The sequence below is a fragment of the Pseudochaenichthys georgianus genome, unplaced genomic scaffold (genome assembly GCF_902827115.2).
Source record: "Pseudochaenichthys georgianus unplaced genomic scaffold, fPseGeo1.2 scaffold_714_arrow_ctg1, whole genome shotgun sequence".
In the NCBI taxonomy this organism is placed as follows: Eukaryota; Metazoa; Chordata; class Actinopteri; order Perciformes; family Channichthyidae; genus Pseudochaenichthys; species Pseudochaenichthys georgianus.
In genome coordinates this window covers 1-12,887 of record NW_027263267.1, presented here as the reverse complement: position 1 = coordinate 12,887, position 12,887 = coordinate 1, and the positions used below count along the sequence as shown (strand labels likewise).

The 12,887-nt window shown below is 48.1% G+C and overlaps 1 protein-coding gene across 1 annotated transcript in view; it reads right to left on the bottom strand.

Annotated features, from left to right (window-relative positions):
* Positions 1-12,364, bottom strand: part of LOC117443968 (sodium channel protein type 4 subunit alpha B-like) — a 39,784-nt gene extending 27,420 nt beyond the window's left edge. The window contains exons 1-8 of the mRNA XM_034079756.2: positions 12,109-12,364; positions 10,576-10,639; positions 2,879-3,020; positions 2,129-2,329; positions 1,931-2,027; positions 1,454-1,692; positions 1,019-1,090; positions 54-155 (exon numbers count right to left, since the gene is read on the bottom strand). Of these exons, the coding sequence (XP_033935647.2) occupies positions 54-155; positions 1,019-1,090; positions 1,454-1,692; positions 1,931-2,027; positions 2,129-2,329; positions 2,879-3,020; positions 10,576-10,639; positions 12,109-12,343 (1,152 nt within the window). The 5' untranslated portion in view covers positions 12,344-12,364. The remainder of the gene's footprint in view (positions 1-53; positions 156-1,018; positions 1,091-1,453; positions 1,693-1,930; positions 2,028-2,128; positions 2,330-2,878; positions 3,021-10,575; positions 10,640-12,108) is intronic.
* Between the last annotated feature and the right edge of the window lie 523 nt (positions 12,365-12,887).

The following is a 12,887-nucleotide window of genomic DNA, read 5'->3' as shown; positions in this document are numbered from 1 at the left end:
AGGTGAGAGTAGTGCAGACAGACAGACAGACAAACAGACAGACAGGTACAGACCAGTCTGAAGGAGCGCAGTACAGACAGTCCCTGGACGTTGGCCAGTCCGAGCTCCACCAGACTCATGGTGACGATGATGCTGTCAAAGATGTTCCAGCCCACCTGCAACCATGGCAACAGCTGTCAGTCATCAGTCATGTTTAAATAAACAAAACATATATTTACTTTTGCCCTCTAACAGCGAGTCTGCATCGGTCCTGACTTCGGCCCAATTTCAAACCACACCCTACCCACTTCCACTCCGTGGCAGACTCATGCAAAGGACTGTTTTAAAAATCAAGCAGCTTATAAACCTCAGATTTTAAACAAAAAGAAGTAATTAAAGATGTGGGCGGTTAAGTAGAGCAGCAGGGGAACTCTCTGTCGAGGGGAAAACCCCTGATCCCGTCAGCTGACCAACAGGAAGTCAGTCGGTTTCAAATCAGCATTAAAAATAACAAAAATAAAACTTTAAAAATCTTTTATTGCATATATTTTTTTAAACATATATCTGTTTTAAAATCCGATGTTTATAAGCTGCTTAGTTTTAGAAAAAGTTCATGTAAATATACACAACTTTTACCGTTTTCTAGACTAGACATGAATAAATGTAAAAGTTTCAACAAATACGAGGTAACCATGAAGTTGTTAACATTTGTATGAAAATATTAAATAGCTGTTTTTGTGCAGTTTATCAGTGAATGTTTCGACGGAAAAGTTAGTAAACAGCTTTGTTCCTGACGGACACAAACAGCGTTGAGTCCGGTCAGGTAGTGCAGCAGGTGAAGTCACGACCGCTGCAGACTGGCTGTTTGAGGGCTTGATAGCCCACTCCCCCTCCACACTCGTTGGTTTGGAACAGCACTTAATGTGGTGGACCCTCCGCGTGAACAAGCAAATGGAGGGGTAGTGTGTAGGGGGTGGTTTGGAATTCGGCCGAGGTCTGCTGAACAACAGGAAGTCTGTTGAACAACGGGAAGTATAACCTGGAAGTAGTAGTAGGGGTCCATGGCCAGAAGCTTGAGCACCATCTCCGCCGTGAAGATCCCTGTGAATACCTGAGAGAGGACAGAAATCAGAGGTCAAAAATCAGAGGTAAGAAATGAGAGGTCATCAGGCAGCTGGGGGCAGATGTTACTGCCCCCTGCTGGAGACAGAGAGATGTGACTGCCCCCTGCTGGAGACAGACAGATGTTACTGCCCCCTGCTGGAGACAGACAGATGTTACTTCCCCCTGCTGGAGAAAGATGTTACTGCCCCCTGCTGGAGACGGACAGATGTTACTTCCTCCTGCTGGAGACAGATGTTACTGCCCCCTGCTGGAGACAGACAGATGTTACTGCACCCTGCTGGAGACAGACATATGTTACTGCCCATGCAGGGAGACTGCTGATACTAAGGGACTCTTGTGTTCCACTCACCAGGTTCCCAATGCTCAGCAGCTCCTCAAACTCCTCCGTCATGGGGTAATGCTCCATGGCCATGAAGACGGTGTTGAGGACGATGCAGATGGTGATCCCAAGGTCCACAAACGGGTCCATGACGATGGTGTAGAGCCACAGCTTGAGCCACCGCCAGCAGCTACAGCAGTTCCACTTTAGGAAGACGTCAGAGAAGATGTACCAACATGGTGGACATGGCCTCTGGTCCTCAGCGAAGTCTGATACACACATCAGGGGGTCAGTAAACACAGCAGGGGGTCAGAAAACACAACAGGGGGTCCGTTTTTACTAAACAGAAGCCTTTGTGGTGTGTGAGATGTTGTGTGACTGCAGGTCTGAGGACAGGTTCGATGTTGTGTGTCTGCAGGTCTGAGGACAGGTTCGATGTTGTGTGTCTGCAGGTCTGAGGACAGGTGAGATGTGTGTTTATGTTTGTGTGTGTGTGTGTGTGTTTACCTTCCATGGCATTGTGTTCTTCTTCATGGCTCTTTATCTCTGATGAGTTCTTCTCTGAATCCTGTTTTTCTGAGAGCGCTGCCCTGCAGGCTGCCTGCTGTAACAAGAGACAGGTGGAGGGTCAGGTAACAGAAAAACAGGTAACAAAGAGACAGGTACAGCACAGGTAACAGACAGGTAGACAGGTGTGTATCTCACCTCCTCCTCCCTGGTCCTCAGCAGGTCCAGGATCTGTTGGTACTCATCCTCCTTCTTTTGGTTCTCGGCCCGCGTTGCCTCGTTCTGCTCAGCGTACGCCATCGCCACCACGGCCAGGATCAGGTTTATCAGGTAGAAGGAGCCCAGGAAGATCACCACCACGAAAAACACCATGTAGGTCTTCCCTGCTGCCCTCAGGGTCTGCAGACAGACAGGTAGAGACAGACAGGCGAGAGGCAGACAGGTCAGAGACAGACTGGTAGAGACAGACAGGGAGAGAGACAGACAAGTTAGACACAGACAGGTGAGAGACAGACAGGAGAGTAGACCATGTAGGTATTTCCTGCTGCCCTCAGGGTCTGCAGACAGACAGGTAGAGACAGACAGGCGAGAGGCAGACAGGTCAGAGACAGACTGGTAGAGACAGACAGGGAGAGAGACAGACAAGTTAGACACAGACAGATGAGAGACAGGCAGGAGAGTAGACCATGTAGGTATTTCCTGCTGCCCTCAGGGTCTGCAGACAGACAGGTAGAGACAGACAGGTGAGAGACAGACAGGTGAGAGGCAGACAGGACAGAGACAGAGAGGTCAGAGACAGACAGGTGAGAGACAGACATGTGGGACACAGACAGGTCAGAGACAGACAGGTAAGAGACAGACAGGTGAGAGACAGACAGGAACATCACCACCACGAATAACACCATGTAGGTCTTTCCTGCTGCCCTCAGCCTATCAGGAGTCACTGACCAGCTGGAAGAGGTTTTCCCAGAAGTCCTGAGTCATCAGTCTGAAGAGAGACAGGAAGGCCCATCCGAACGAGTCGTAGCTGGTGTATCCATAGTTAGGGTTCCTGCCAGCCTTCAGACACACATAGCCCTCTGGACAGACCCTGAACACACCATCTACTATTATCCTTGAACACACAATCTACTATTATCTCTGAACACACCATCTGTCATTAATAATACCCCTGAACACACCATCTGTCATTAATAATACCCCTGAACACACCATCTACTATTATCCCTGAACACACCATCTGAGTTCTCGAAAATGACATTCCCAGAAGAAATGACTTCACTTCAAAAAGGGGTAAATTAATCATCTTTTTTTCTCAAAGCAATGATAAACCTGTGAGTTGGATGTAGAAAAGTCAGAATCAATAAAGATTTTTTTTAATTTAAAGTAAATTAAGATTTAACATAGTAAAAAAATGTAAATTATAGTGTCCGTCCAAAAAAAACAACATTACTTATAGTGAAAACCACCCTTGAATGATGGGATAGTGGACTAAAAGCTTTGAGATGCAAAACAAGTGACATTTTACCAGTGGCAAGCCGTCAGGGCCCTCTAGGCCCTCTGTGAGGGCCTGAAATATTCTACAAAATAATATTTAAAAACAATTTTTAATATATATTTTTTTAGTTATATTTTTCATTAGTTTTACCAAAATGACTTGATTTAATTGTATTTAAAATTACATTTCCAAAGAAATAAATCCTTCGAATCTGCCTGTTCAGTTTCTGTTTGAATGTGAAGGGTTAAATGAAAGAAGCTCCTTGAGCCGTCTCTGCGAGTTACTGTGAAGACAGGAGCTGATTGGTTGTCCTGCTGTAAATTCGAGTGATGTGTCAGTCGCGAATGAGCCGATTCTTTTGAACGGCTCTTTGGTACGAACGAGGGGAACCAAGTCGTACTTGGTGAGAGCCGTTCTTTTTATCGTTCAATCGTAGGTCCACACTCACTGCCTGCCAAAATCCACTCGCCTTTTAAAAAGCTTGATTTTGTTCCCCAATCGTGTTCCGTGAAGACTCTGTCAGGCAGCGGGGTGTGGTTAGGGCGTCGGCTGCTGGAGTGAAGAGAGTGGCTTGGCCGGAGGCCAGACAGCTGATCGGAATCAGGTAATCAGTCACTAAATAAAAGCATGTGGTAACCTGGTTCTGGTCTGTCTTGCAGTAGGCGGGATCCTGGAAGGTCGCCAGAGGACCTGTGAAGGATCCCACACGGGCAATGTTTTTTTGCAACCCGTGTTATGTACTTTGTTTTGGTGCTAATAAACGCCTGTGTTCAACCCAAACCCTGCTCTTTCCGTCCCTCTTTGAACCCTGTGTGAGCGGAGAGGCTCACAGTGGCGCCTGAACAGGGACAATCATGTCGGAAGGAGAAACCCCACTGGGTCAGGCCCTCCAACGTCTCGCCCACATGCAGGAGACCACCGCGGCATTGCAGCGACAGCAGAGCAAGGCTCTGCTCGGGATCGCCTCGAGCCAGCGCGAGGACCGGGCTCTCCTACGGGAGCTGCTGCAACGTCCGTCCGCCCGGGAGGCCGATCCCGCGACCAACCCAGCTCGACCGGCGCAGGCACTGTTTCACATTATCTCCCGAGACGGGATCCCGAAAGAGATCCTGACTGACCAGTGCACACAGTTTATGTCATGCACACTACGCAAGCTGTATAAACTATTGGGCGTCTATTCAATCCGGAATAGTGTTTACCATCCTCAAAGTGACGGCCTGGTGGAACGGTTTAATAAAACACTAAAGAACATGATTCGTAAGTTCGTTCACGAAGATAGTCGTAATTGGGATAAATGGCTAGATCCTCTGTTGTTTGCAGTGAGGGAGGTGCCCCAGTCTTCCACGGGATTATCCCCCTTTGAGCTGTTATTTGGCAGGAAGCCCCGGGGTGTTTTGTACCTAGTTAAGGAAAACTGGGAGGAGGGTCCAAGCACCAGTAAAAACGAAATACAGTACGTTATGGACCTGCGAGCAAAACTCCACTCACTGGGGCAGATATCACGGGAGAATTTGCTCCAGGCTCAGGAACGTCAGCAGCGCCTGTACAACAGAGGGTCGAAACTGGTGTCTTATTTTTATTTTCTTTAGCTTTCTAGCCCTTCATGCTATAAGCATGTGTATTTTCTCCATTCCTGTTCATGTGTCTTCTCGCAATTATCACTGGCCCCGTGTATCGCTTAATCGCTATAACCGGCCTGCTCTCGTCTATCCCACGTGCTCCACTGACATCCAACATCTAGTTTCAGGCGGCCTGTGGAACTGCCAGTCAGCTGTTCCTAAGGCTGACTTCATCTCTGGCTCCGCCTCCCTGCAGACCCTGGATTTCCTTGCTCTCACTGAGACCTGGATTACTCCATCCAACACATCCAACCCAGCAGCTCTCTCCACAGCATATTCCTTCTCCCATACACCCAGACCCACTGGCAGAGGAGGTGGCACTGGTCTCCTGCTCTCTCCCAAATGGAGCTGTTCCCTCTTCAAGCTACCTAACTTCACTCCTTCCATCTTTGAATTCCATGCCGTCACAGTAACCCATCCTATACAATTAACCATTGTTGTTCTCTACCGTCCACCAGGCGCCTTGGGGGACTTATTGGAGGACTTAGATCCTCTCCTCTCACACATCCCTGAAATCTGGCCCTCCCGCTGTACTTCTCCGAGACTTCAACCTCCAGACGGGGAAGATAGACGAACTAACATCTCTGTTAACCGCCTTTGCTTTCTCACTGTCTCCGTCCCCACCGATTCATGAAGCTGGCAATGTCCTTGATCTCATATTCTCAAGGACCTGCGCTACTTCTAACCTCTCTGTAAACCCGCTCCACACATCCGATCACTTCTTAATCTCATTCTCTCTACCCCTCTCCAAACATAACAAACTAATCTCTTCTCATCCTGCACCTGTCCGCCGTAACCTCCGTTCCCTCTCCCCCTCTACCTTTGCCTCATCGGTGCTCTCAGCCCTCCCTTCCTCCGACTCATTCCAACTCCTGCCTCCAAACTCTGCTGCGGAAACTCTCCTCTCTACTCTCTCATCCTCTCTGGACTCTCACATCCTCTCTGGACTCTCTCTCTCCTCTCTCATCTTGGCAGGCTCGTCAGTCCCCTCCTGCTCCCTGGCTAAATGACGCACTGCGTGCTAATAGAACCGTCCTTCGGGCAGCAGAACGGAAACGGTGGAAATCCAAACACTCCTGATATTCTACCTTTTCTCACCCATTTCATCAACACTTCTCTAACTTCTGATCACTTTCCAAACAGCCTCAAGGAGGCAAGAGTAAACCCTCTCCTACAGAAACCCACTCTCAACCCGTCTGATGTTATAAACTACAGGCCTGTCTCTCTCCTCCCGGTCCTGTCTTTAGACAACTCTCCTGTTATCTCCATCAGAACAACCTTCTGGATCCGCACCAGTCTGGTTTCAAGGCAGGTCACTCCACAGAAACTGCCCTCCTTGCTGTCACTGATGAACTGCACACGGCCAAAGCAGCCTCCCTCTCCTCTGTCCTCATCCTGTTGGACCTGTCTGCTGCATTCGACACGGTGAACCATCAGATCCTCCTTCAGGCTCTGCACTTTCCCTCCTCACCTCATACCTCAAAGACCGCACCTACAGGGTCACTTGGAGAGGGTCCGAGTCCGACCCTTGTCAATTAACTACAGGGGTCCCTCAGGGCTCTGTTCTTGGTCCCCTCCTCTTCTCCCTGTACACAAACTAACTCAGATCTGTCATTAGCCCGCATGGTTTTTCATACCACTGCTACGCTGACGACACCCAATTAATTCTGTCCTTCCCCCGCTCAGAGACCCAGGTCGTCGCTCGCATCTCTGCTCGTCCAGCTGACCTCTCTCAGTGGATGTCCGCTCATCACCTCAAGCTCAACCTTGACAAAACGTAACTGCTTTTCCTTCCGGGAAAAGATTGTCCCACTTTTGACCTGACTATCAACATCGGCCCCTCTGTTGTTTCCCCGACTCAGACTGCAAGGACTCTGGGTGTGACCCTAGGTAACAACCTGTCCTTCACTGCTAACATAGCTGCTACAACTCGTTGTTGCAGATACACGCTTTACAACATCAGGAAGATGCGTCCCCAGCTGACCGAGAAAGCGACGCAGCTTCTGGTCCAGGCTTTCGTCACCTCACACCTAGACTACTGCAACTCCCTCCTGGCTGGTCTGCCTGCATGTGCCATCCGACCTCTGCAGCTCATCCAGAATGCAGCGGCTCGTCTGGTCTTCAACCTTCCTACATTTTCCCACACCACGCCGCTCCTCCGCTCCCTCCACTGGCTTCCGGTAACTGCTAGAATCCACTTCAAGACACTGGTACTTGCGTACCATGCTGCAAATGGATCTGGCCCTTCCTACATCCAGGACATGGTTAAACTGTACACCCCAGCGCGTGCTCTACGCTCTGCATCAGCCAAACGACTCGCTGCACCCTGCGAGGGGGACCCAAGTTCCCATCAGCAAAAACACGTGGGTTTGCTATCCTGGCTCCTAAATAGTGGAATGAGCTCCCCATTGACATCAGGACGGCAGAAAGCTTACACACCTTCCGGCGCAGACTGAAAACTCATCTCTTTCGACTCCACCTCGAGCGATAGAATTACTAACAAAGAACTGCTAACAGAGCACTTATATACCAATAAAGGACTGGCTTATCTATAGCCAGTTGAGTAGCACTTGAAATACTTGGCTCTATGAAACCTGATGTACTTATATGATTCTGTTTTCTTCAAGGTTGTGACTTCCTGGTCGAATGTACTTATTGTAAGTCGCTTTGGATAAAAGCGTCAGCTAAATGCAATGCAATGTAATGTAATGAAACTGAGACCATTTTCACCGGGAGATCAAGTGCTCGTATTACTCCCATCCTCTAGCTCTAAACTACTCGCCAAGTGGCAAGGACCCTTCGTGGTCACATGAAGAGTGGGGGACGTAGATTATGAGGTGGTGCGTTCTGACAGGGGGGGAGCAACACAGATTTACCACCTTAACCTCCTGAAAGCATGGATGGAAGTGGCATCTGTTTCTCTGGCCACCACGGTGATTGAGAGAGATGAGTTGGGACCGGAGGTCATTAAAAGCAACAAATTAGCCCCGGTCTGTTGTGGCGACAATCTCTCACCGGGCCAGAGAGCAGACGTTGCTTCGTTGCAAAGGCAGTTTGCCGACGTGTTCTCTCCGCTGCCAAGGCGCACCTCTCTCATACACCACCGCATAGAAATGCCCCCGGGCATTCGCAGGGTGAACGAGGTGTCCAAATGATATGCTTATCCAATGCCCCGGGTCGACGAACTCCTGGATCGGCTAAGCACTAATCGCTTTTACACAATGCTGGATTTAACCAAGGTCTATTGGCAGATTCCCCTTTCTCCAGAGTCTAAGGAAAAAACGGCCTTCTCCACTCAGTATGGGTTGTACCAATTTATCACACTTCCTTTCGGGTTGTTTGGAGCTCCAGCCACCTTCCAGCGGCTCATGGACCGGGTGCTGCGTCCCCACTCTGCATATGCTGCTGCTTACTTGGATGATGTCATCATTCACAGTGAGACATGGGAGCAGCACATGCAGCAGGTGGGGGCAGTGCTCGAGTCCCTGAGGCAGGCAGGGCTCACGGCCAACCCGAAGAAGTGTGCGGTTGGACGGAGGAAGGTACGGTATCTGGGTTACCACAGGCCACTCCACATTTCAGCCTGTCTGGCGCCCAATACGAAAAAATAGGTCAGGAGGTTCATGGGGCTGGCCGGCTACTACAAACGGTGCATCCCGTCCTTTTCGGAGCTGACCCGTCCCCTGACCGACCTGACCCGAAAGGGTGCTTCAGATCCGGTCCAGTGGATGGAGCGGTGTCAGCTGGCGTTTGAGAGGGTTAAAAAAGCCCTCTGTGGTAAGCCGCTTCTGTATTCTCCTGACTTCTCTCTCCCTTTTGTGTTGCAGACCGACGCCTCGAACAGTGGGGTGGGGGCCGTTTTGTCCCAGCAAGTAGAGGGGGTCGACCGCCCCGTACTGTACATTAGCCGTAAGCTCAGCCAGAGGGAGATGAACTACAGTACGATGGAAAAGGAGTGCCTCGCATCCGGTGGGCAGTCGGCGCCCTGCGGTACTACCTCCTGGGGCGCCCTTTCACCCTCCGGTCGGACCATGCCCCACTCCAGTGGCTCCACCGCATGAAGGATGCCAACGCCCGGATCACACTGGTATCTGGCGTTACAGCCTTTCAACTTCAAGGTGATCCACAGGCCGGGTAACCGGATGGTCGTGGCTGATTTCCTCGCTCGCTCGGCGGAGGGGGTGGGGGGGGGGAGTCAACTTGCAGCTGGCGGGATCCCGTCCTAAGTCGGGCTTTTTCAGACTGAAAATGAGCCAAACGTGAAAACGCAGCAGCATTTGGATGCACTTCAACCAAAACCCAGGCAGTAATATAGCGCACCATTTGTAAAGGCAAAATATCCTTTAAAGCAGGGTCAACAAATAATCTCCATCGCCACTTAAAATGTATTGTTAACTACTTAACACATACAGAGGGTCAGAGGGCCCATGTATAAAAGTCACGGCTCGCCACTACATTTGACCTTTTTAGAGAGGTTTAGCACAAAAAAAACACTTCTGGGGTCATTTGGGTGCATTTTCCATATCTCTGGCCCCTCTCATTCGATGTTGATGATTGACATGTCTTTTTAACCGAGGGGAGGTTCCTAAAATCCATCTAAACATTACCCATTGGTGAATGAGTGATGCGTAGCCAGAATGCCCCGGAACTGGAAGCTGCGATACACGCATGAAATCCCCGTTATTGAAACCTGATGTTCTTATATGATTCTGTTTTCTTCAAGGTTGTGTCTTCCTGGTCGAATGTACTTATTGTAAGTCGCTTTGGATAAAAGCGTCAGCTAAATGCAATGTAATGTAATGTAATGTAATTGACATAAAAATTGAAGGATAGATTATCAGTAATCATTTCAAAGTGACATAGACACATTGGATTAACATTCAGCAGCGTTTTTATCGTTTCAATGCCATTGAACACAACTTTTGATCAGAACAACAGCTAAGGTAAGACGATGTCACGTGAATGCTCCGTAATGCTACGTGTTGTGATGTCTGTTTTCGCTTCCCCTGTCGCGAGTTCTGATCGCTATATTTCTAGAATCTATGGAATCTCAGCTTGCTAATCGATATATTTTACGTGCAGTTATGATAAGTAATAAGGGTATTTTTACCGCGAGTTCTGTACTAAGTGCATAGCATTTTTTCCGCTCTGGGCTCATTTAGACGCTTCTTGTGAGACTTGTGTTTTTTTTTGGTAAAAATGTTCATATCGTCAGTTAGCTGAGTTTCTTCCCGTTAAGTGAGTATGGAACATTAATAGTTTCATAAATGTTAAGAAGCCCTGAGACACAGTTCCGTGAAAAAAAAACTCTCGGGCTTAACAGGCTAATAACACCCCTGAACACACCATCTACTATTATCCCTGAACACACCATCTACTATTATCCCTGAACACACCATCTGTCATTATTATTGTCCTTAGTTTTCATTTGTTTGGTTTATTTTAAATAAAGGTGCCAGCTAAATGCTATGTAATGTGACGTAAATTATTATAAATATAAGTATTAAAGCAGCGGTGTGGTCACGTACCCGGCATCGGAGCTGTTTCCACACAGCAGGGCATCCAGCTGACCCGACTGGAAGTAGTAGTTGTCTGTAAGAGAGAGAGACAGGTAGAGACAGACAGAACGAAGAGCTGGTTTCAGACAGCATGTGACCCAGAAAGTCATGTGACTTTAAAGCATTGTCTTGCCCCACCGATGATAAACCTGGAACATTTTTCTCAGGATCCCCTCTGGTTTTAATGCTTTGTACTATCAGTGTGTATCACATAGTCCCTCAGGGTTCTGATCTGGTGTTATTCTGGCCAACACATACCTGCTTCCATTTGGATATATGTGACCTGCTCTATCGAAATCAGTCGCATTGACTCGAAGATACATTTTGAGTTGTATCCACTGCTGGAAAGAGGAGAGTCCTAGCTTTCTAATGATATCAGGATTGTTGTTGTTCTCCAAATATTAAGCGAAATCTGTCACATTATATAATGACTGTCACCGAGTCATCACATTGAGAAAAAGGCCTTCAAAGTGTCCTCTCTCTGGAATCCATCGATCTGATTGGTTATTAGCAAATTATCAAAATACTACGGAGGGAAGATATTTTCGTTTGTATTATTGGTCTGGGGGAAGCTCGCGTGTGTGTGTGGGTGTGTATACGTGTGTGTGTGTTTGTGTGTATTGCGTTTGTTTCCCGGGGATAACACTAACACGCTGTTGTTATGCATGCTGTGACGTTAAGTTACTCTGTTCTCCGCTTGTAATTATGGCGTTACAAGCTTCAAAGTTTTATTTATCATATGAATTTGCCGAAAAAAGTTTAATATTCTGAAAGCCAAGACTTTGTTTATTTGAAATCAGATGAAAACAAACTGTAACGGACCCTGCCATGTTATTTATGATTACTCTACGCATTCATAATGTCAGCAGAGGGAGGGGGGGCGGCGCTGTGGAAGAGCAGAGTGCGAGTGAGAGGTGCCTGTCATCTTCCCTTTACAAGCTTAAAGAATGTATTTATCATGTGAGTTTGGAAATAAAAGTTTCATCTTCTGAAAGCCAAGACTTTGTTTGTTTAAAATCAAACAAAACACCCGAACCCCGAACAAATAGTTTTTTACGCGTTTATTTTGAAATGTTATAAGGAATCTGTCACAATCTGTCTGTGTTGTGTTTTGTCTTTGGTTTCCTGTCTGTTGTGTTTCCCTCCTAGCTGTTTTCCTGATTGTGTTCACCTGGTGCCCCTGGGCTGTCTCTCCTCCCTCCTCACCTGTCTCTTGTTTCTTTGATAAGTCCTGTGTGTATTTAAGTTCTGGTTTGTCTGTCTGTCTTTGTTAGATCCTTGTTGGTCTGTGACTGTGTTCACGGGGTAGTGTTCTGTTTGTCACCTAAGATACAGGTATTTTCTGTTCAATCTGCATTTGGGTCCTGCCTGCTTCACTCACCCTGACATCATCATTATCCCACCCCCACAGGCCCTGGTAGAACCAATGATATATACTCTGTGCATCACTGTACAGTAAACTGATGACTTGTGGTATTACTGCTGATGTAAAAGTATTTATACCTGGGTTGTTAATGTACTCATGGTAATCAAAGCCACTTCCTGTATTGTTGAAATTAGTGTCATTGACATCATAACCCTGTCCGATGTCAGACGTATGGTTGATGAACTGGGGGGGGATCAGGACACACTTCTGCCGCAGGTTTCCCATGAAGAGCTGCAGACCAATCAGAGCGAAGACGCTGAGGCAGAACACCGTCAGGATCATCACGTCACCCAGCTTCTTCACCGACTGCATCAGAGCTCCCACTATGGTCTTCAGACCTGACCAATCAGAGGTAATGGTGAGTCTAACTAACACACACACACACACACACACACACACACACACACACACACACACACACACACACACACACACACACACACACACACACACACACACACACACACACACACACACACACACACACACACACACACACACACACACACACACACACACACACACACACACACACACACGCACGCACACACTGTGTTAGTACAGTGTGTGCGTGCGTGCGTGTGTGTGTGTGTGTGCGTGTGTGTGTGTGTGTGTGTGCGTGCATGTGCACACACACACACACACACACACACTGTACTAACACACACACACATACACACGCACGCACACACACACACACACACGCACGCACGCACGCACACACACACACACACACACACACATACACACACACACACACACACACACACACACACACACTGTACTAACACACACACACACACACACACACACACACACACACACTGTACTACCACACACTCACGCACGCACACAC